Source organism: Eschscholzia californica, unplaced genomic scaffold (genome assembly GCF_041429995.1).
Source record: "Eschscholzia californica isolate CP2 unplaced genomic scaffold, dmEscCali1.0.p SCAF_1, whole genome shotgun sequence".
Taxonomy (NCBI): Eukaryota; Viridiplantae; Streptophyta; class Magnoliopsida; order Ranunculales; family Papaveraceae; genus Eschscholzia; species Eschscholzia californica.
In genome coordinates this window covers 64869319-64892652 of record NW_028238198.1, presented here as the reverse complement: position 1 = coordinate 64892652, position 23334 = coordinate 64869319, and the positions used below count along the sequence as shown (strand labels likewise).

The 23334-nt window shown below is 37.2% G+C and overlaps 1 protein-coding gene across 5 annotated transcripts; it reads left to right on the top strand.

The window, feature by feature from the left end:
- The first annotated feature begins 13160 nt into the window (after positions 1 to 13160).
- On the top strand, positions 13161 to 20836 carry LOC147568263 (uncharacterized). 5 transcript variants are annotated; one of them, XM_086654718.1, is made up of 9 exons: positions 14170 to 15405; positions 15564 to 15640; positions 15922 to 16030; positions 16279 to 16316; positions 16412 to 17906; positions 18371 to 18510; positions 20243 to 20306; positions 20414 to 20480; positions 20581 to 20836. In XM_086654718.1, exons 2-5 carry the CDS (start codon positions 15621 to 15623, stop codon positions 17781 to 17783), a joined length of 1539 nt encoding a protein of 512 aa, XP_086510844.1. In that variant the 5' UTR covers positions 14170 to 15405; positions 15564 to 15620; the 3' UTR covers positions 17784 to 17906; positions 18371 to 18510; positions 20243 to 20306; positions 20414 to 20480; positions 20581 to 20836. The 5 variants fall into 5 exon arrangements, with proteins under 5 accessions (XP_086510840.1, XP_086510841.1, XP_086510844.1 ...); XM_086654714.1 differs by having other exon boundaries at positions 13161 to 15405; positions 16279 to 17906; XM_086654715.1 differs by having other exon boundaries at positions 13161 to 15405; positions 16279 to 17906; positions 20411 to 20480.
- The last annotated feature ends 2498 nt before the right edge of the window (positions 20837 to 23334 follow it).

The window sequence follows — 23334 nt, the reverse complement described above, 5'->3', positions numbered from 1 at the left end:
CTGTTCTTGAGAAAGCTCCATCAAAATTAATCTTTAGAGTGTTGTCAGGAGGTGAAATCCACGAAAGATTGCTTGTGTTGTTTGTTGTAGAGTCTGATCTGTTCAAGAAACCCCTGGATCTGTCGAAAGCAAGCTTGATAATATGGTTAATGTTGAGAGTTTGGTTGGAAAAGCAAACTTTGTTTCTCCCTTTCCAAAAATTCCACAATAAGTATGAACCAAATACCAAATCCCTTTCATTTTTTTGCTTTTGAAGAAGTTTCTTTATGTATAGTGTTGGATCTGATTCATAGTTGATTTGCATGTTGTTGGCTGCTTTGTTCATCATTTCTATAAAACGAGGGCAAGAACCAAACAGATGGCTCACTGTTTCCGGTTGAAGATGACAAAGTGGACAGGAAGTTTCTATATTGCTGTTTCCTCTTCTTATACTATTCAAGACAGGTAACCCATTCATTACAATCTTCCATAAAAATAGACTCACCTTAGGTTCTATGCATTTGTTATTCCATAGTTTGGTCCATGGAAAGTCTGAGGCTGAGGTGTTTTGGATTTGGTTTGTGATTTGTTTGTAGTATGATTTGGTGGAGAATGTCCCTTTAGGATGCGGAATCCAAACCCATCTGTCCTCTGTCCAATTTTGTGAATGGCTGATTCTTCTTCAAACATGGTATTGACTCTTTCTTTATTCCACCTGTGGTTTGTTATCAAATCTGAGACCATTAAACAGTATTCATGTCATCTTTGCTTGAGTGTTGGTTTGAAACCTTCTAATGTAGGCACCCATGGTTCTTTGTAGATGTTTATGCTGGTACCATCTCCAACTTGGCGGCAAGTGTTTGCTCGAAGGGTATCTCGAACCTCTAGCAGTGACGCCCAGATTGGCGAGCAATTTAATTTCTTGTTTTCATTCCAACAATCACCTGTAATTGTGTATTTGGCTTTCAATAACCTCACCCAGATTGCTTGCGGATTGTTGATGAATCTCCAGGCCAGTTTGGCCACTAGAGATTCATTAATTTTGGCCAAAGACCTGACCCCCAAACCTCCCAATTCCTTAGGTTTTTGGATAGCTTCCCATGGCAGAAAATGCATCCTCCTTTGATTTTCATCATGGTCCCACCAGAAGCTACGTTCTATCCTCTCCAATTGGTTTAAGGTCCCTTGAGGAATAATGGAGAGGCCTAGAAAGTAGATGCTGATGGGGCTAAGAGCTGCTTTTATAAGAGTAGTTCGACCTGCTTGGGAAATCAATTTTTTCTTCCACCCCGCTAAAGTAGATTTGAATTTTGGGATAAGAAAATCGTGAGAGTGGATCCTGTTTCTTGGCTTGAGTATCAACATACCAAGATATTTTTCAGAATCTGTCATAAGAGGGGAATTTAGGCGTACCTGGTAGCCGTTCTTAATCTGAGTTGCCACTCTAGCATTGAAAAAAAAGGATGATTTGTTAAAATTAACAGCTTGCCCGGAAAAAGAGCAATAGGAGTCCATAATTTGTAGTACCGACTCTAGATTCTGATTTGTTGCCTCTTCGAAAATAAGTAAATCGTCTGCGAATAATAAATGAGATACTATGGGGGCAAAGCGATTTACTTTAAATCCTGTGAAGAGAGAATTTCGTTCATAACTGTCTATCAATAGTGATAAGGCTTGAGACGTGAGAATAAATAAGTACGGGGACAAGGGGCATCCCTGTCGTAGCCCTCTTGACGACTTAAAATTGCCATATTGTTTTCCATTCACTATGATGCTAAAGACGGGTGTAGTAACACAGAACATGATGAGAGACAGAAGTTTTTCCGGAATACCAAACTTTTGCAATATAGATCGTAAGAAGTCCCAATCTACTCTGTCGTAGGCTTTGGCCATATCCATCTTTAAGGCAAATCCACCTGTCTTTGATTTTGACTGATTCATCGAATGAAGGCATTCCTGAGCTATCACAATATTGTCGATTATCTGTCGTTCGGGTACAAAAGCGTTTTGATTCCAACTAATGGACCCCTCCAGGAATGGTCTTAGCTTATTCGCGATCAACTTTGTGATGAATTTGTAAATGGTATTACACAAAGCAATTGGTCTGAAATCAGTTACCGTTGATGGGTGCTCGGTTTTAGGGATTAAAACGAGGTTGGTTTGATTGATGCTTGGATCAAAATTTCCCTGTTGAAAAACGTCCCTAATAAAACTGATAAGATCAGACTTAATGGTTTCCCATCCATTTTTAAAAAACGAGACAGGGAATCCATCCGGTCCAGGGCTTTTCATCTGTCCCATTTTGAAAATCACCTCCTTGATCTCTTCTTCTGTTGGTATCATTGACAGGTCATGCTGGTCTTCAACCGAAAGTTGCTGATAGCTAGTTAATACCTCGGCCGGAACTTGAGTAACCTGGCCGGCCTTTAAATAATTCTGAAAGTGGTTAACTATCTTTTCAGCAATCTGTTTTTCATCTGTAATTGTTTCCCCATTTTCAGTAGTGAGAATTTGGATCTGATTCTTTTTACGACGAACTGCTATAGATGTATGAAACGCCTTAGTATTCTGATCCCCATTTAAAGCCTACTGTTGCCTTGTTCGTTGTTCTAGCTTTGTTCTATGTGAATCCTCCAAAAATATGATTTCTTCTTGTAATGTGGCTTCTCTTAGTAGCATTGTCGTTGAGGGAAGTAACTGTTGGGTTTGCAATAATTGTGATCTCAATACTTTCAATCTTCTCTCCAGATTACCAAAAGCATGTTTGCTCCAATTAGATAAATCTGCCTTAGTTTGCATAAGTTTAGACCCGATATCTTGGTTATGGGAGTTCCATGAATCAGATAAGACTGAGTTATAGTTGTTGTGTTTCATCCAAAAAGATTCGAATTTATCTGATTTAGGTCCTGCCGTAGTCTGAACTTCCGATTTCAAGAGGATCGGACAATGGTCACTATTATATCTCGGTAAATGAAAAACCCCAGCATGTTGGTAGTGATCTAACCAATCTGAATTTGCTAGGACCCTGTCCAGTCTTTCTTTTATCAGGTTTCCCAGATTTCTGTTGTTGCTCCACGTATATGCTGGGCCATTAAATCCCAGGTCAATCAGTCCTATTTCTTCAATGAAATTCGAAAAAGAAGAGGTAAAAGAAGGCACAGTTGAACCCCCCCCATTTTTCATTTTGAGACTCTATTGCATTCATATCACCTATACAAATTATAGGTGTGGACATTGATAATAACATCTCTTTCATAGATTGCCAGAACACCAACCTGTCGCTTGTCCGTGGCGGACCATATAAACAAACTAATTCCCAAATAAAGTTTTGATCACTTACCTGTGCATGAATATGATTGGAGTTTGAGGACTGAATTTGGATTGAGACAGAAGAGGTACTAAATAATGCAAGTCCTCCACTCCTTCCGACGGCCGAGACTACTGTTTTGTTAAAGAGACCAAATCTTTCTAAATTAAGTGACAAAGATGTAGCAACAAGTCTTGTTTTAGACAGAAAAAGTACATCAGGTTTTACTGCCCGGAGGAATTGATGTAGAGTATGGACTGTCGCAGGATTCCCCAAACCTCGACAGTTCCACGAGAGTACTAACATTTTCCTTGCGGCTCTTTGGGAGCAGCCGCCACGACCCTAGTAAGCTCATCTTGTGAATCGCCTTTAGCGATTTTGGCTCCTGTTTGAACCGGTTGTAACTCAGCTAGCCTCTTTAGTTTATTTCCAGCCACATCATCACTGGGGCCCTCCATTTCTACGTCTGTTGCCTCCAGTTCTTTAGGGGATAAACTCATATTTTCCTTTGACCGTTCAACATCGCCCACTTTCTGATAGGTTATGATATTCTTCTGTATGTGGGCCCTTGACAAAGTCAGCTCTCCACTAGATGATGGTGCCTGAGAAACCGCATGCACCAAATTAGTAAAAGAAGTGGGTAAGACACGTCCTATTGTTGCCATAACCGTTTTATCAACGTGTTCAGAAACGGTTGGGAATTGAGTTGCTCCGGTGGGTGTCCCCCTCCCCTCCGATTGATCTTCTTCTTCAATCACCAATTCCTTCTGTTTGGATTGCATTCTGGACCTGTTTTCCGTTTCCCAGAACGGAAGAACTTTGAATTCTAGTGGATATTTAGGAGTAAGCTTTGTCATCACAGTCTCCCTCTGAATATCTGTGAGATTTTGTTCAAGAAGTTCCATTAGTTTCAGCCTAGCAGGACAGAAATCTAATGAATGACCAAGGTAACCACAGTAATGACAGAATCGGCCAATTTTCTCAAATCTAAGAGAAACTCGATGAGTATTTCCTCCAATAATCTGTAGAAAGACCTCTTTTGGTAATGGCGTAGTTAAATTTACTTTCACCTTTACTCTACCATAAACAGACCATTTCATAGCTTCCTCAGGGGTTGCCGGTTCAATGTCTCCCATTTTTTGAGCCAATGCGTGCACCGTATTTGCATTAAGTAATGACACCGGGAGCCCATGAAATTGTACGTGGAACCAAGCATAATTGAAATCATGTTCAATTGGTGCTTTATTTGGCTCACATCTTTCCACCAAGATGATATCATCCTTAATAATCCAAGGAGATCTCCTTGTTACCAACTCTACTTCTCCGGAAATCTCCATCTTTGCCATGAATTGGTTATAGCAAACCTCTGTAAAAGTATAGGGATGTGGAAGATTCCGTACCCCTCTCAATTTTCTGTTAAGGAAATCAGACTTGAATTGTTTGTAGCTTATGATTTTGACCACACAGCAATGTCTGTGATTAACCGAAGACACATCTTGTTGACTACTTTGTGCTATAATTGCTTCTGGTTCCTCTGTAGTTAGGGTTGCGAGTTGTTTAAGAAACTCAAGTTCATCATTCATGGTTACCCAACACAAGATAATCTCCTTACTTCAAGAAAATCAAATATCTTCAAATAAAAACGATCCTATAGACCAACGAAAAAGGCCCTAAAGACCAACGCTAAAGAAATCAAAAACCAGTTCCCAACTACATTTTGAAATTGACCTAGGAAACCGAATCCTCAAATTATGATTATCAAGTAGTCATCATCGAATATCTCATCAAGAAAAAGAAAAGTAGTCGTCATCGTTAGATATAATGTATAGCCTTCTGCATCATGGACGCACTTCAAAAGGCAAAATTGTCGTCAGGGCCGACCCTGGGCCTAGGCGACCCAAGCGGTCGCCTAGGTCCCCAAATTTAAAGGGCCCCCAATTCATAAAACATTATATGTATAAATAATATTGTTATATGTATTAGTATATGCGCATATATATCAAGTTTATTAGAGTAGTAGAGTTGTTAGACTAATGAACCTAAGGTCAAGTGTTCAACTCCTGCATCTAACATTATTTTTTAGATTATTTTTTCTCTTCCATCTTATTTCCCTAATAGCCCCCAACTTTATGATCGGTTTCCTGCCTAGCCCCCTACTTTATCAAAAATACCCAGATGGCCCCCTTTTTTAGATTCCGTTATAACACCGTTACCTAGTCATCATTTCTCTCTCTTCCATCTCATTACCTCTCTCTGTCACCTCACCTTATCGCCACCTCATCATCTTCACCGGCGAAGGTTGCCCGCCGGCCAATTTTCCGGCTGGCAACCTTCATTAATTTTTTTTCTTTTCTCCTCTCTCTCTCTCTAAAAAAAAATACTTTTTTTGTTTCTCTCTCTAGATCTGGTTCATATGAACCAGATCTAGAGAGACCTTGAAGGTCTGTTGCAGACCTTCAAGAAGGTCCGAACAGACCTGCTTGAAGGTCATTTGCAGACCTTCAAGCAGGTACAAACAGACCTTCAAGAAGGTCTCTTTAGATCTGGTTCATATGAACCAGATCTAGAGAGAGGAAAAAAAAATTTATAGAGAGAGAGAGGAGAGAAGAAAAAAAAAATTTAATGAAGGTCGCCGGCCGGCGACCTTCGCCAATGAAGATGATGAGGTGGCGATAAGGTGAGGTGGCAGAGAGAGCTAATGAGATGGAAGAGAGAGAAATGATGACTAGGTAACGGAGTTATAACGGAATCTAAAAAAGGGGGTCATCTGGGTATTTTTGATAAAGTAGGGGGCTAGGCAGGAAACCGGTCACAAAGTTGGGGGCTATTAGGGAAATAACCCTTTAAAAAATAGGCACTAAAAGTAAAAATTTAGATACCAAATAACAAAGTTTACCCAAATCTACTAAAACTAATTAAAGTTAGAGTGTTTTTTTTTTTTTTGGGGAAGTCGACTACGATCAACGTTAGTCGTTATATTTTAGCATTGATACATCAAAGATCTAATAAGCTTAATAACTGCCCACTCAAAGTGAAACAAGACCGAGCCTATAACCCAACAAGACAATGGCCTAAAGCCCAACTACATTGTTTATACCCTACCCAAATCAAATAACCAAAGATTCCACCTTCTCTAGGATTTGAAACTGAGACCTCCAGGGCTTTCTGGAGTTTATGTCAACACTTTGGAGCCACTTGGGCTACCAACTGTTGACAAGTTAGAGTGTTAATAACAACCTAAGAGCATCTCTAATGCAATACTCCACAGAAACTCTAAAAATCCTAGTTGTGAAGTGTTAAAATTGAATCTCTAAAAGATTTCTTTCCTATTTGGCCATTTAGAGTACTCTATTAGAAAACCTTCTCGCAACACTTAAGAGAAACTCTAACCTTAAATTTTAACCATAAAATTAATCGATTTACTTATGTGGCACTTGGAGAAACCCAAGAGGACACTCTAAATTTAGAGTTTCCTCTTAAGGATCTCTATTATAAATTTTGACACGTCATTTTAGAGATTCATATTGAGTTTTGCATTTGAGATGATTTTTTAAGAGAAACTCTATAAAATCCTATGTGGCACTCTAAGTTTTAGAGTTTGAGTGTTGCAATTGAGATGCTCCAATTAATATGAAATTTAATAAAAGACAACTTAATAAAAGAATTTCTTTTCTAATTTCTCTTCGATCTTACATTTCTATTTTCTATTTCAATCTCTAGAATCTTTACAAGGATTTATCACACATTTACACCTGAAGCATCATTTCGAGTCAATTACTTTTTACATATTGTTGATCAAGCTATTTCATCTATTTAAATTAGGTTTGAACATTTTCAAGTATATGCAAACATTTTTCGGGTTCCATTTGATTTAAAGAAGTTAGACAATGAGAGTTTAAAAATCTGTTACACCAATTTAGAAAGCTTTCTTAAGGATGAACAACAAGCCGACATTGATGGAGATGATTTGTATTATGAACAAAAAGTTTTAAAGAGGGTTCTGACATAGAATGCTAAAAGACCAATTGAAGTATTAGAGTATATGAAATTGATGGAAGGGTGTCTGAATGCATGGATCGCTTATAGAATTCATTTGACCATTCCGGTTACTGTGGCTTCTGTGGAGAGAAAGTTTTTCAAAGATTAAGTTAATCAAGTCTTACTTGCGATCTACCATGTCTCAAGAAAGAGTAAAGGATTAGCTTTGTTATCTATTGAACACGAATTATCTTAGAATATTGACTACACAAATTGATTAGTGATTTTGCATCGAAAATGCACAAAGAGCGGTGTTTAAATAGTATTTGTTGTTAATGTAAAGCAAATAGTTAGTTATGGGTGTGCCTTTTCATTTTGTGTTCGGTTAGGGTCTCTCCTCTAGGCTTTACACTTATGAGGACTCAACTGTAATTTTGCAACTCTTTCTCTATTTAATCAGAGCTGCTGCCCTAATTTGGGTGTCGAGCTTTAAGCACTAACATGGTATCAGAGCCTTCCTCCTAAAATCTTCTTTGGGTCTTGTGTTCCTCATCTCATCTTCTTCTTCTTCATTTTCTTTGCCTCAATGGCCGAAACCCCTATTCAAGCTTCTTCTTCCCCTATTGCTTCTTCTTCATCACCTTTCTCTAATGTCTCAACTCTTCCCACCCTCACCAACATATCCAATCTTGTTTCCATTCGATTGGACAATACAAATTACCTTCTCTGGAAGAGTCAGCTTCTTCCAATCTTACATTCTCAAGACCTCTACAAATTTGTTAATGGTAGCTATCCTCCCCCACCTGAGTTCATTCCTTCAGCATCTGACTCAGGCACCTCTGTTTCTCTACCAAATCCTGACTATGCATATTGGTATAGAGTTGATCAAATGCTCCTTTCTTGGTTAAATGCAACCCTCACTGAGCCAATACTTACTCAAGTTCTTGGGTTAAACTCCTCTCGAGCTGTTTGGGATTCATTAGAACGTTCTTTTTCTTCTTTCAACTCTGCTCGATTAATGAACCTCAAGCTTCAACTCCAAACCTCTAAGAAAGGCTCTCTCTCTGTTTCTGAGTTTCTTCTTCGTCTAAAAGGAATTACAGACTCTCTTGCTGCTATAGGTCATCCAGTTAATGATGAGGAGCTGGTCCTAATTGTTCTTTCTGGTCTTGGTCCTGAGTATGAAGGTTTTGTGACCTCCATTACCACAAGGTTAATACCTCCAACTTTCTCTGAACTCCACTCACAACTTCTAACCCATGAATTCCGTCTTCAACTTCTTCAATCTAATGTTACTCAACCTACTGTTCTATATTCTCAGTCCAATGCTTCTCCTTCTCCTTCTTCCTCACCTCCTTTCCCTAATACCTATCGAGGTCGAGGTCGAGGAGGATATCCTAAGAACAACCGTGGTCGAGGCAGTTACTTTGGTCGTGGTCGAGGCTATTCCTCATCTGTTCTTGGTCGACCACCAGATCGTCCTCCTCTGGTTTGTCAATATTGTGGTCGTGTTGGTCATTCAGCACGTCAATGTTATCATTTGACTCGACAAAATGACTTATCATCATCTTTTGCTGCTCTTGGGATCGACTCTCTCTCTCCTGATCCTCATTGGTATGTGGATTCAGGAGCTACATCTCACATAGCATCTGATACAGCCTCTCTCTCCTCCAGGTCTGATGTTCATCCTCCTGAGAATGTGTTTGTTGGTAATGGTTCAGCTGCATCTGTCTCTGGTGTTGGTAATTATAAACTTACTCCTTCTTTAACTCTTCAAAATGTCCTAATTGTTCCTTCCTTCAAAAAGAATCTAATCTCAATCTCTCGTCTCTTACGTGATTTCAACTGTGAGGTTGTATTTAATCGACGTGGTTTTTATGTCCAGGATCTTCTCACAAGGAAGACTCTGCTCGCAGGCACGATTGAAGACGGTTTATTTCGTCTTTCCTCAGTCCCTGTTTCACCTCTCTCTCTCTTTGCTCAGACAATGTCTGCTAGTCCTAAAGCATCTTCTGATGTCTGGCATCAAAGATTAGCTCATCTTCATCAAAAATGTTTAAATTACCTAATTAGTACTGATGTAATCCCTGTAATATCATCTAAGATAAACAACTCAATCTGTATTGGATGTATTTCAGGAAAGCATCATGCTCTTCCTTTTAGCTCTGTTTTACATTCTTCTGCCCACCCTAATGAAATTATTCATAGTGATGTTTGGGGGCCATCACCAGTTTCTTCATCTTCTGGTTTTCGATTTATGTTATTGTTAATAGATGACTATACGAGATTCACTTGGGTTTATTTTATGAAACACAAATCAGAGGTCTTTACTCATTTTCAGAATTTCAAAGTTTTCGTCGAAAATCAATTCTCAAAACCTATTAAAGTACTTCAATCAGATGGTGGTGGGGAATACATTAGCAAAGAATTTTCGAATTTTCTTATTCACAATGGTATTCATCACAGAAGATCTTGTCCTCACATCCCACAACAAAATGGGGTTGCTGAGCGCAAAATCAGGCATATTGTCGAAACTTCTCTCTGTCTTCTCCATCATTCTTCTCTTCCCAAAACTTTCTGGCCGGCAGCTTTTCAGACCTCTGTGTTTACAATCAATAGACTTCCTTCTTCGGTCCTAAATTACAAATCCCCTTATGAAGTCTTATTTAATTCTAAACCTGATTACTCAATTTTTCGAATTTTTGGCTGCAGATGCTATCCTCTATTGAGTCCTTATCGAACCTCTAAACTTGACAACAAAACTCTTCCATGTATCTTCTTAGGATACAGCCCTAATAACAAGGGTTATCTTTGTCTTGATGAAAAATCATCTCGTATCTACATTTCTAGAAATGTAATTTTCGACGAAAGTCTTTTTCCCTGTTCTTCTTCTTCTCACTGTTCATCTTCTTCTTCACCCAATTCCACATTTCCGCCCAATTCTTCTAAATCCCTAATTTTAAATTGGACCGTTGATCCCAATCCACCATCTTTTAATCTAAACCGTCCTTCTCAGTCGTTATCCTCTAACGGTTCTGTCCCTTCGACCACTCCTAGTATTCCACCTGGCTTTGAGAACGTGGTCCCTTTTGGACCACATTGTACGGGATCAGCCCTCTCTCCACCTCAACGTCCTCCTGCTCCCCAAGTGTCAGTGGTCCCTCGACAAATCGACCCAACTCAGACTGCTCCCGTTGTCTCCACTACTCACTCCCAGTCTGTCCCAGTTGTCACGCCTGCTGTGGTGGTCCCGCCACCTGGCACTACAACTTCGTCTTCTTCTTCATCTATTCATCCCCCGAATTCCTCAGCAAACCCTAATTCCCAAATTATTCCCTTACCTACTTCTTCTACTCATCCCATGATCACAAGAAGTCGAGATGGAACACGAAAGCCCAAAATCCTTTTTACTACTAACCCTTCTTCTTTGGATTTTAAGTTTCAGGAACCTTCTACTTTTCATCAGGCATCAAAAATTCCTCACTGGAATCAAGCAATGGCAGAAGAAATTCGAGCATTACACAAAAATCAAACGTGGTCACTTGTTCCTAGAGATCCTTCCATGAATATTGTTGACTCAAAATGGATTTACAAAGTCAAACAGAAACCAGATGGATCTGTTCTTCGATATAAAGCTCGCCTGGTCGCTCGAGGATTCACTCAACAACCTGGGATTGATTACGCTGAGACGTTTAGCCCAGTGGTTAGACCTGAGACAATTCGTACTGTTCTCTCTCTAGCTGTCTCGGAAAATTGGGGAATCCATCAAATGGATGTTAAGAATGCATTTCTGCAAGGGGATTTGGAAGAGAGTGTTTACATGAGTCAACCGAAGGGATTTGTCGATCAATCATCACCAAATCATGTCTGTAAGCTACATAAAGCCTTGTATGGGCTTAAACAAGCACCTAGGGCTTGGCATAAGAGATTTAGTGATTGTCTTCTTCAGCTAAAGTTCATTCAATCCATCTCTGATTCATCAATGTTCTTTCTTCGAAGTTCAAATTCAATTACTATACTACTTCTGTATGTTGATGATATAATCATCACAGGCTCGTCTTCTTCAGTAATTCAAAATCTAATTCGAAAACTTATGAATCAATTCGACATGACTGATATGGGTAATCTGCACTACTTCTTAGGCTTGGAAGCAATTCGTGATAGCAACTCACTTATCTTAACTCAGACGAAATATATCAATGATCTTCTTCATCGTTTTGGGCTTCATACTTCAAAACCAGTATCGACTCCAGCAATCACTGGTACAAAACTTTCCAAGTCAGATGGCCAACCATTGGAAGATCCCCATTCTTTTCGAAGTTTAGTAGGTGCTCTTCAATACTTGACAATCACAAGACCAGACATAGCTTATTCTGTCAATCAGGTATCTAAGTTTATGAGTCGACCTTCTTCAATTCATCTAATTGCAGCTAAACGAATTCTTAGATACCTTAAGGGTACTATTTCTGATGGTCTCTGCTTCCGGCGAGCAACAAGTCACCAGATTATTGGTTTTTCCGATGCTGATTGGGCTGGTTCGCCGGATGATCGACGTTCAACAACTGGTTCCTGTGTATTCCTTGGTCCCAATCTCATCATGTGGACATCAAAAACTCAACCAACTGTGGCGAGATCTTCAACAGAGGCTCAATTTCGTGCTGTTTCTCATACTTGTGCTGAGATTCGATGGTTGACAAATTTGCTATTCGAATTGGGGATTAAATCTTCATCAACTCCAGTGATCTATTGTGATAACATCAGCACAACCTATCTCTCTCTCAATCCTGTTCTACACTCGAAAACCAAACATGCTGCCATTGATTTCTTCTTTGTTCGAGAGCAAGTCAAAGCTGGTCATATCAAAGTTCATTATCTTCCAGGAGAATCTCAAGTTGCAGACATCTTCACCAAAGGATTGTCATCTCCAAGGTTTACCGACTTAAAGTTCAAGCTCTCACTCGTTAATGGCCGTTCGGCTTGAGGGGGGGTGTTAATGTAAAGCAAATAGTTAGTTATGGGTGTGCCTTTTCATTTTGTGTTCGGTTAGGGTCTCTCCTCTAGGCTTTACACTTATGAGGACTCAACTGTAATTTTGCAACTCTTTCTCTATTTAATCAGAGCTGCTGCCCTAATTTGGGTGTCGAGCTTTAAGCACTAACATTTGTTTTATATATGATTTTAACAACTATAAATTTTATAAAAAGAATGTCAAATTTTATATTTTTTCAACTTAAAGTGTAGGGGTCCTGTCGATACATTTGCCTATGACCCTTCAAAAGTCAGAACCGGTACTGACTGTCGTCATGGTCTAACACTCAGCTTTGCACGCGGCAGATGCTAACAGAGTTTAAGAACAATGACAATATATTGTGTGACAGCTTAAATGCAGAACTGCAAACCACAAATCGTTGCATCCTCCAGTGCTATTTTGGCTTCGTGATTGTTATCTTTAATTTCCAGTGCTCATTTTCTAATTACACACTTTCACCTTTTGTGTAGGAGCCTGAACCCATAGATTTGGAATATCATAGAAAGGGAATTTGTCCTCGCTTGGTGGATATGTATAAGGAAGCTTTTGATAGTATGTGGCCATTCATTTAATTTTATATTGGCATATACACATTAACTTTCTTTCGTCAGGTAAAGCTAATCAACATTATACTTTCACGGTGTTTCTGTGATATGGTCATATGGGCATGGCAATCTGTTTTTGAGATTTTTCCATTTAAGTCGAGTCACAGTTTTAATTTTCACATTTAACCATGAACATAGGTTTTCAATACAATACTGATATACTATGCCTACAAATTCCTCTCTACGTTTAGATTTTAAGATAATGGATCCTATGTTATTAATCAATTATAGATCTAAAACTATTTGAGAAATTTGGTATATCTTTCTGGTTTTACTTTTGATGAACTATGATGGCTTCTCATCTTTTTTCACTACTTTTGTTCCTGCTACAGGCATCCAGGTCCCCAAGTATGTAGACAAAGTGACTCCTCAGTACAAACCAAAGTTTGACACACTGGTAGGAACCAACACGGCCTGGCTCGGCTTATCTTATCCCTGTTCTCCCTTACTTTACTAATGACGTAAACTGTCCTGATTTACAGTTGGTGGACGAAAGAAGCTGAACAAAAATCATTACAGGTCTTTAGAGACTGGAAAAACAAATCGCCGACGTCCAAGAAATGAAGGTTAGTGAGAATATATTATGAGTTTTCCTAATGCTACAGTCGTATGTATGAGTGTTTTTGTCTTTTGATTATCTTATAAATTCCTCGTGCATCTTAACAGAAAAAGATCAGCACCATGACTGCAAATGAGTACTTCGAGAAGCATCCTGAGTTGAAGAAGAAGAAGAAGTTTGATGATGAAATCAGGAATGATTATTGGGGTTATTGATATAATCTTTGCTGATGACGAAAACAAAAGAATAATCATGTTGGGTTTATTCATGGATATTCAGAGCTACCAGCAACACAGAAACCTAACTGTTAAGCAAGTCATATTTGAGTTAAAATCTTTGCTACCCTAGTTTTGAAAATAAAAGTAATTCACTGTCCATTCTGGAATAATTAAAATTTGATTTCGATAAAGTTGTTTCGTTCAGTGACATAATTTATAGGTTTATTCTCCTACGGATAATTGTTTGATGTTTATATTCTTGGAATCGATTATTGGATGTTGATCTACACCTTGAGCAAGCTTTTAAGGCTCCTAAGCATGGAAGACATTATTATTTCCTATAGGATATTCTTGGACTAGTCAAAATACTGAACTAGCCCCGTCTTAACTATTTTGAACGTACAAATATTATGGTCTCAGTTTTCCTTTCGTAAATGGTTGTAATACTTCATTGAGAGGGTTGCTACTACGGGTGACCTTTCATTGAAAAAAAAAGAACTTGAGCAGAGAGACGGTGTTGGCGGTCGGAGGTGCTAGTGGTAGAAGAGGAAGAAACAAATTTTTCTTTTTTGAGGTCGATACTCAGATACTAATAGTAATCTCCCACAACCCTTGCCGTCGTGAAGGGAGGAAATGATGACGGGTGTTGGGGGCACCCAAGATTTTTCCATCTAAAAACTTGGATGCCCAGGAGACATTTCATGACGGAGTTTTAAGTACGCCTCCAATAGTGTTATTGACATATCTCATCTCTCTCTAGTGTAGAAACTAGAAGAAGATGAATCTTGCTTGATTAGGAGGAAATACTAACTAGTATGATGAGAGGGAACTGTTGTCGACAAAGAAACAGTATTTGGACTTTTGAGTTGATCAAGTTGTTTATTACCTCATCGAAGAAGATACTCTATGTAGATAAAATTCTTTCGTTGGACATCGTGGGCATTGCGTCGAAATTCAGATGAAACAATTGATTCGATCTTCTTTCTCTCTTCTGATCCTTTGGTTCTTGCTGTTCTTAGAAACCCTCTGTATAATCCCAATACTTGCTTCTGTAATCCTGTCAGCCTTTTCATCTTCAACAATCAAATTAAAAGATCTTCTTATTCACGGTGAATTAATTCTCTCGATCTTCTTAGAGATCAGCTACATACCCATTGTGTTTCTCTCCCAAAAGGATCAATATAAACTTTGTCAGACCTTTTAACAAACACCTTCAACGCAATGAGTGAGAACTTTCTTAACCCCAAAAACCCTTTGAAATTCTCACCTACAAACAACTGAAACCCCTTAATTCTTGCATCACCATCAACAACTACAAACAATGGAAGAACCCATTTTGGAAATCCATTCGAATGTTCATATTCTAGCAGTAGCAGTTCAGAGTTTTGAGTCTGGCTTGTTAGAAAACCCTATCTTTTACTTCAGTTGACAAAAGATGAGAGAGGGGGCACTCTGGGCGCCTTTTGCAGAACCGTACGGGGGCGCGAGTAACAATTTATATTCGCGCCTTTAGCTGAACCCCGAAGAGCAAATCAAGAGATCCTTCGTTTCCTTGTTTTAGGTTAAGCTGGTTGCTTCTCTCATTCCTCATCTCTGTTAGAGAGAGAGAGAGAGAGAGAGAGAGAGAGTGAACATGTTAAAGCCTAAAATAAAACCACAACCTTATTTTAGAGATAACCAAATTCAACTACTAAGACTAGAATGGCGTAACATTGAACTCCAAATCCGAGGTATGTTATTCCCATCTAAACCTTTTCTAGGGTTTTAATGCTGTTTTCTCTAGTTTACTAATTTCTATTCAGTCTTTTCTTTTCCTGGATTTGATTTCTGATTTAAATTTGGGAATTTGTTATTGGGTTTATATTAATTTTTGTATATTCAATTTCAGATGGACTGAGGAAAGAGGGAAATTTAGTAGAATCATATAGAGAAGAACCCAAAAGAAATGACTTCGCCTTACCAAAGGTAGGAACTTGAACTCTTTTTCTTCAACTTTTCTTTTTATAAACTCAACTTTACTATCAAAAATTGTTGAATCTTTTAGGGTTTGAAATGTGTATGTTCAAGAAATATATGATAAATGTTAAGCTTTTTGATGGTAATGAAAGACCATGGCCTCAAGCTTATTAAATTTACAAGCTTGAAATTAGCACATTGTACTAGCCCTGTTTTTCAAATTAAATTCGTAGGAATTTCTTTGGTACAAAGTTAGTATTACCTTATTATTCATGTTCAAACCTTTTCAGGCCAATTTTAAGGGAACCTCTACCGAAGAAACTGTTGATCGTCTTCACGGGAATGAGGCAGAAACTGCACAAATATATTCCTCTACGTCACAACTTGAAGATAGTGATGGTATGGTGTTTTACTTAGTAGGATTTTGAAACCTTTTCTTGCATGCATCATCCCATTTAGAAAACTCTGTATAACCTGTGCAATTTTATTAGAAAAAATAATTGTATATACAATTCAGTTAGTTACCATGCATTATTGTTTTTTTTTTCGCTACTTCCTAGGTATCCCCCATCTCTTTAATGTACAGGAATGTCTCAATTCCTATCCAACTACCTCTGAAGCATTTGTGTTGTTGATTGGAATATCAGTGGTTGGAAGGACATCTCATATATCGAAGCATGCCGAGGTGATAAAGCTTGTTAACAATCTATTGAAGGAATCAGGAATTGCTTCGACTGTGGATAACTCATCTAATAAAAACCGTTGTGCAAAACTTTACAGTTCACATGCTGCTGCATATAATAAGCGGATGACGGCATTTAGTCGTGATGGTAAGGTTGATGAGGTTCTTAGGCTTTTTGATCGGATGAAAGGAGGTCATTGTGATCCTAATGTCCTCTGTTTCAATACTGTTCTCAATTGTCTAGTAACTGCAAAACGTTTTGAAGAGGCTTTAGGGGTATTTCAAGAAATGTTGAATTTAGGGTTAGAGCCTAATGTCTCAACTTACAACATCTTAGTGAAACTTTATTGTTGCTACTCAAATCAATTTGAGGAAGCTTATAGAATCTTACGTTTTATGTCGGGAAATGGGCCTAAGCCTGATGTAACAACTTATTCGACACTAATTACCGGTCTATGTAGGTTTGGTAGGGTCGGTGAAGCAAAATCCTTATTAGATAAGATGAAGGATGATAATTGTTATCCAAAACCAAATGTTTATACTTACACTCCTATTCTCCAAAGTTTTTGTGTCCAAGGGAGACTCAGAGAGGCCAAAGAATTGATAGAGTCAATGTGGAATAATGGTTGCTCTCCAAACTCTGTAGCTTACAATATCTTGATTAACGCACTTTGCAGGGTCGAAAATTTCAACGAAGTTGAGACACTTCTCAAGGAAAGTGAATCGAAGGGTTGGCAACTTAATGCCATTAATCGTTTTATTTATGTTAATGGTCTTTGTAAGGCTCGGAAGCTTCAAAAAGCTTACATACAGTTAAATTCGAAGAATTTGGATTGGAATGTTAGTTCTATTAGTTACAACACTGTAATGAACAGTTTCTGTAAGTTTAGTGAATGGTGGATAGTTTTGAAGCTTTTAGGTGACATGCTAAAGAAGGGCATTGTTCCAGAAACCAGGACATATAACATTGTGGTACATAGCCTTATCAAGGCTGGAAAGTTGGAGGAAGCAAATTTAGTGGTTCATAATAGAGTTTTTACTATTGATGTTGTGACATATAATACGTTAATCAATGCGTATGTTAAAATTAGAGAAGAAGCTAAATATTTATATGATAAAATGACAATCGTGGAAAAGATCCAACCTGATAAGTTTACCTACACGATTATGATTGTGATGCTATGTAAACAAGGTGAAGTCTTAGAGGCTAAACATAATTTCGAAGATGTACTTCGGAAGGGTCTCATACCTGATCTAGTTATGTATTCTGCTATGATTAATGGTTTTTTTAAGAACGAAAAGCTTGATGATGGGTTGAAGCTATTGGATAGAATGTTGGACCAGGGATTGGTTCCGAATTTAGTTGTATATGACTCTGTACTCAGGGCATATTGTAGACAAGGTTTTTGTCGTTCGGGGTACATATCACACGTCTGCTCTACTATTGAGAAAATGCTTACGAAGAGATAATTGTGTATCTGATTGTTTCACACCTCAATACACAAGGTTTTTTGGTCTTGGGAAATGGATCATTGATGATTATTGTTTTCCGTCTGCATCTATCTGCTAAAGATGGTCACCATTTTCTTCGATGTGAGTTGGACTTAACCCTCCTATTTAACTTTTGATGAAGCTGCCGTTAATATTTTCCTTAGTGTCTCATTGTGACTAGTTCAAGTCTGACTTTTCTGAGTCTGACTCGTCTAATTCCGACTTGTCGGGTTTAATATCTCTTAATTTGAATAGGGAAGTTCTCTGACTTGTTTTGAACACGGGCATTATAGTAGTTATTTTAAGCCATTTAGATTTTAAACAATGAGCTTTTAAGTCAGACTTAGTAATGTCTTTCTCGAATGGGCTCAAAATCAGCCCCAAAAGAGTCAGCTGCACGAGTCAGACAAAACAAACTAGAAATCTTACTTGGACCAATTTAGATCTTGAGACAGATTTCAAATCTGAATTTGAAAAACAAAATCTAAGATAATACACGTTGTTTGCCTTTAATTTCTGGTCGAAGAGCATACAAATGATACTGATGTGGTCAATTTATTTGTTAGGGAAATGTAGCCGTAAAGGCATCAAGGGGAATCAATTGGGATGTAATGGCTAAGCTTCTTGTTACAGAGAAGTTTATAAGCACTCTCTCCCCGGTGGTTTCAATGAGGTCAATTCTACCATACAGACCAAGTTCAGTCAGGTTCTATCTCTTTCTCTCTCTCACACACACACAGACACACACACACACACACACACACTCAAATGGGTCTAGGGTTTTCCCAGATCCTTACTAACCGATCCTATTTATATTTTGAAGTTGTGGTTTGTTACACATTCACAAGCTGTTGTTTGAGTTTTGATTTGCTATACTGGTCTTCATTTCGAGATTTATACATCTAAGACTAACTGAAATGTTGATTTCATGGGTCGCAGTTAATTACCTTGTGATTAAGTTAGATTCAAATGGTTCTCAATGTATTATGTTTCCTGTTTGGCAGTTGTTAACATATGTAGCTTTTGATGTACTTGTGCCTTCTATATAGTTTCTTGTTTAATCAAATGCAACTTCAGTAGTTTGTCGTAGATGTTGGCACGTTGCATCATCTCTTTATTTCAATCTTTTCGAACGATTCATATATCAATACATCATTACATCCTAGTACTATATAATGAAGACGGAATAATCACAAAGCTTATAGCTCGATGGTGTGTACTCCTCTAAAAATACCAAGAGTCTTGCGGAACGCAGTTTAACCTCCAGATTTATCCCATGTATTTTATAGGTACAAATATGTAGATGTAGTTTGATGACCTGTTTAAGGTTCGCTGGTGGTCTTTAGGGTTCTTTCGAATGGCTTCTAGGGCAACTTATCACATTTCATGACAGTTGAGTATAGTCCATCTTTATGATGTATTGAAACCATACAATGTAATGATGCAATAAAAAAAGGGATGGAATAAGCAAAAAGATTATTTGAACTCCATATCATGTTGATAACTGCCGTAATGCCAAGAGAAATAACTCTAAACTGGCTGTGAAAACAAATTACCTGAACATCATTTTATACCTATTAATTACATGGGATAATTCTGGAGGATAAACAATAAGCGTTTGACTCAACCCCACCACTAGCTGGGTTCTAGAAGAGATGCATAAATTTTGAGCTAAAGGCTCATGTGTTATCAAATTTTTACTATTTCGTTCTTTCTGAGGTGGATAAGATTCATGTTCTTATGTTCCCAATTCTATCGAATGGATTGCTATTAGCTTTGCCTGATATATACCCCAGAACTATTTCTGATGAGCTTACGAGTGTCAAAGGATAATAGATATTCATTTCCAATATGCTTGAAATAGTAATCTTCAATGTGCTTTCGTAGAGTGCTTCTGTGATATGGCCATGGCAGTCTCCTAATAGCTCGACTTAAAATGGATACTCAGAATGTATTGAACACTTTAACTTCAAACGGATACTCAGAAAGTATTGAACTAGGAATCGCAAAACCAAATTGCTGTGTTGGTTATTGGACTTATAAATGAAGTCATAATTTTTTTTTTTTTTTTTGAATTTCACATATGGTATGAATGTCGACTATTTCTAAGGATTTCTCTCTCGGATCTAGGTTCAGACTTCAGACTCTATGTTATTATACCCTGAACTCTATATAGCCATCATAGAGCTAAACCATTTGCGCTAGTAGTGCAAATGGAGTTGAGCTACCTGAGCCCAGTCTCGCTAAAAGAGGCCAGCCAGAAGTAGGTTCTATAATGGGCTCATGGTGGACCGCTCTATGCAATCCGGTCATAACCACTATGAGAAACTGGGTTCATTCTTCTGCTTTCCACTTTGAGCGACTCATTATGGTTTCTCTCCTTCATGATCTTCTTTTTATTGTATTTTGGTTATGCTGACATTTTATTCTCTGTTCAGGATTCAGGTTCCCAAGTATGTCGACAATGTGACTCCATAATACAAACCAAAGTATGGTGCACTGGTATGATCGAACATTTCTCCTTTTCTCTCTCGTCTCTTTTCCTTTACAACTGTGATGAGGTCATTATTGACTTGTTGTCGCCCAATGGTTGGTGAAACTGAAAGAAGCATACAGAAATCACGCCAGGATTGCGAGAGCCTGGAAAAGGAAATGGCCGTAGCCCAAGAAATTATGGTCAGTCAGAACATATTATCGTTTTCTATTTCCTCCAATCTCTTATTTTACGAATGTTAGAATTTCGATTATTTCATGAAATTCTTGTGAATTGTAACAGGAACAATCAGCAGAGTGATGGAAAATGAGTGTTTCAAAACATCCTGAGTTGAAGTTGGAAGATGGGATCAGGAACCATTATAGGGGTTATTGATATAATCTTGGCTAATGTCTAGAATGAAAGAATAAAATTAGTTGGGATTAACCAGCAGAATCTTATAAAACCTTATAAACTCTGGTTTTGATCTAAGAGTATCCAAATAATGATTCAGTGTTACTTCATCATTCTGGAATTGTTATGAATTTGAATTTCCCCACTCTTGTTATTAGTATGCTCTCATTTTTTTTCTCTTGTTATTAGTGGTTTGGTAATTATTTTTCGATTTGTCTGAATTTGACGTTTCTATCTTTCGCCTGTGTCACTGGGACTTGTATTTTACTTTATTTATACATCATAAGGTGCGCATAACCAAAACTACAAGTAAAAATAAACATTTGGTTAGATGGAATAGAGTACTCTGGTAACAATAAAATGTCATGTAATAAGCAACCTTTACAAACTAAAAATAATATTAATCAACTAACCTAATACTTATGTACTAATGGTCCTTCTTGAATAAAGATTAGGGTGCTAAAAAAAACCAAATAATGGAAATTAGTTGGAGTCATCATTAAAAGGGATTTGATTCTTTCCTCCACCCTGTACTACAAGTAGACAAAGGTAATGGGCTTAGTTTTTATGAATTAGAATAAATTAAAGCTGGATATAAGAATAATTTAGTCTTCAAATATGATTTTTTTTTCTCATTGGTAGTTGGTTAATTGGGATTTTATGGTCAAAATTGTTAGAATTTTTGGTGAATGCCCCAAAAAAAATGAGTCATAACACAATAAACCCAATATTAGCACAAAATTCACAAAAAAAAAAATTAAATATTTATAAATTTTAGAGTTTACCTTTCATCAAAAAAAAATTAGATTTACCAAATAAGTCACTATTACAAGAACATCGTATTACGAGATTTGTTAGATTAATTATTTTTTAATAACATTGTTATCTTGCTGCATTAAATAAAACGTAAATAATTTTACGTATTTTATTATTTAATTTCATGCTAATTAGTTTATATTGCGTAAATAAATACATTACTGCATATATTTGTACATTAACTGTACAATTACATCATTAGTGACGCATATGTATACCCGAACGAGAAAAAAAAAATATTCATAAAAATAAACCTATAAATTCTTGTTCGGTTAGTGAAGGTGTATAAACTTTATAACAAATAATAGCTGTAACAATAACAATTTTTCACATTATAACAAGTATCCAAATGTCACTTAACTTTATATTATATTTTCATACAAATTTTATTACGTGGACAAAGGTAATAAATTAAAAAATGGCATGATTAGAGATTTCCAAGAAGAATTGGATTAAAAATGAAGAGGGAACAATTGGAAGATGTAGGTCAATGTTTGTTGAGAGCTCAGACATTTCTCTAGATTATTAATTAACAATTAAAAAAATATGAATAAAAAATAATAACAATATGAGAGTGAGGTCCACATATGAAGTTATCTTTGTGATCCCATGCCACGAAATTAAAGACACCATGTGACTCAAATATTAGTGGATCGCGTGAATTAAGTCAGCCAAGTTGCCCTTACTTATTAATTTGGTAGTTGGTACAAAGTCTTTATCAAGTTTACTCCACCAACTTCACATAAATATTGGCTCAGTCCTTAATTGAACTTTAGGAAATTAAGATTGGAACAAACTTAATGACAAATGTCCATCATTTTATTTATCGAAAAGAATGTACATTTCACGTATAACAAGTAACAATTAAATGAAGACTTGAGAGTCAATTATACAGAGTGAGAGTTCCATGTAGTTATTTATATCATATTCAGATTCAAAACAATGGTCTATTCTCACTTGTCCAATTTGCAAAGGTGGTAGAGATGCCCGAGATGGGAACCATTTTCTTTCTTTGCGGATTAGAGAGACGGGACACAATGGTGTATTAGTTTGGTGAGGGGGCAAACTGAAATTCGCTCTTATTATTACTATTATTATGACCCATGGTAGAAGTAACTAATAATTTTTCTATCTTTTTTTGTTAAATCCAAGTACAATTATTCTTTCTACCAACCAAATAATTCTCAATAGTTTTTCAGCAAATATTGGAAACAATCATTCAGCAATTTCTAACCCAACATTCCAACTAACTTACTTGCTTAAGTTTCTCGAGATTCACAATAAAGAATCAATTGTATAAATGAGTAAATACTAGTTTTCTAGTATTGATTTTTTTTGTAAATCCACACAAGAATGAGGAGTAAAAAGAGAGAGAAGATTGCACGTTTTACAAGTAAATACCCAACTATTGGACTTCACAGACTTCCACAACTACCATTCATAAAGAAAGGGTTTATTTCAATTTACCCCCTTGAAATGAATGAGCAATTGAATACACACTCTTTTTGCATTCTGACAAGAAGAAGATTAATAGTCTAATTAACATAGTAATTCTTCAACTAAAGATTAAGTCCAGATACCAATAAGAAAACTAGTCATTTTATTCTGGAAATGGGATAAAATAATGACCACTTTCTTTCACTATAATCACATTCTTAAAATACTCCTTTACAACATTCTAATCACATGGGACATATTACATTATCATCATCCAAATAAAGTAAAAAACTTGAACTTAACGGTTCAACACTCTTCCCAAAAGAGTGATGACTCGAGAGTGGATTCTCCACCGGCAGGTCCAAGTAGGTCCCTGTAGGCGAAGACAGT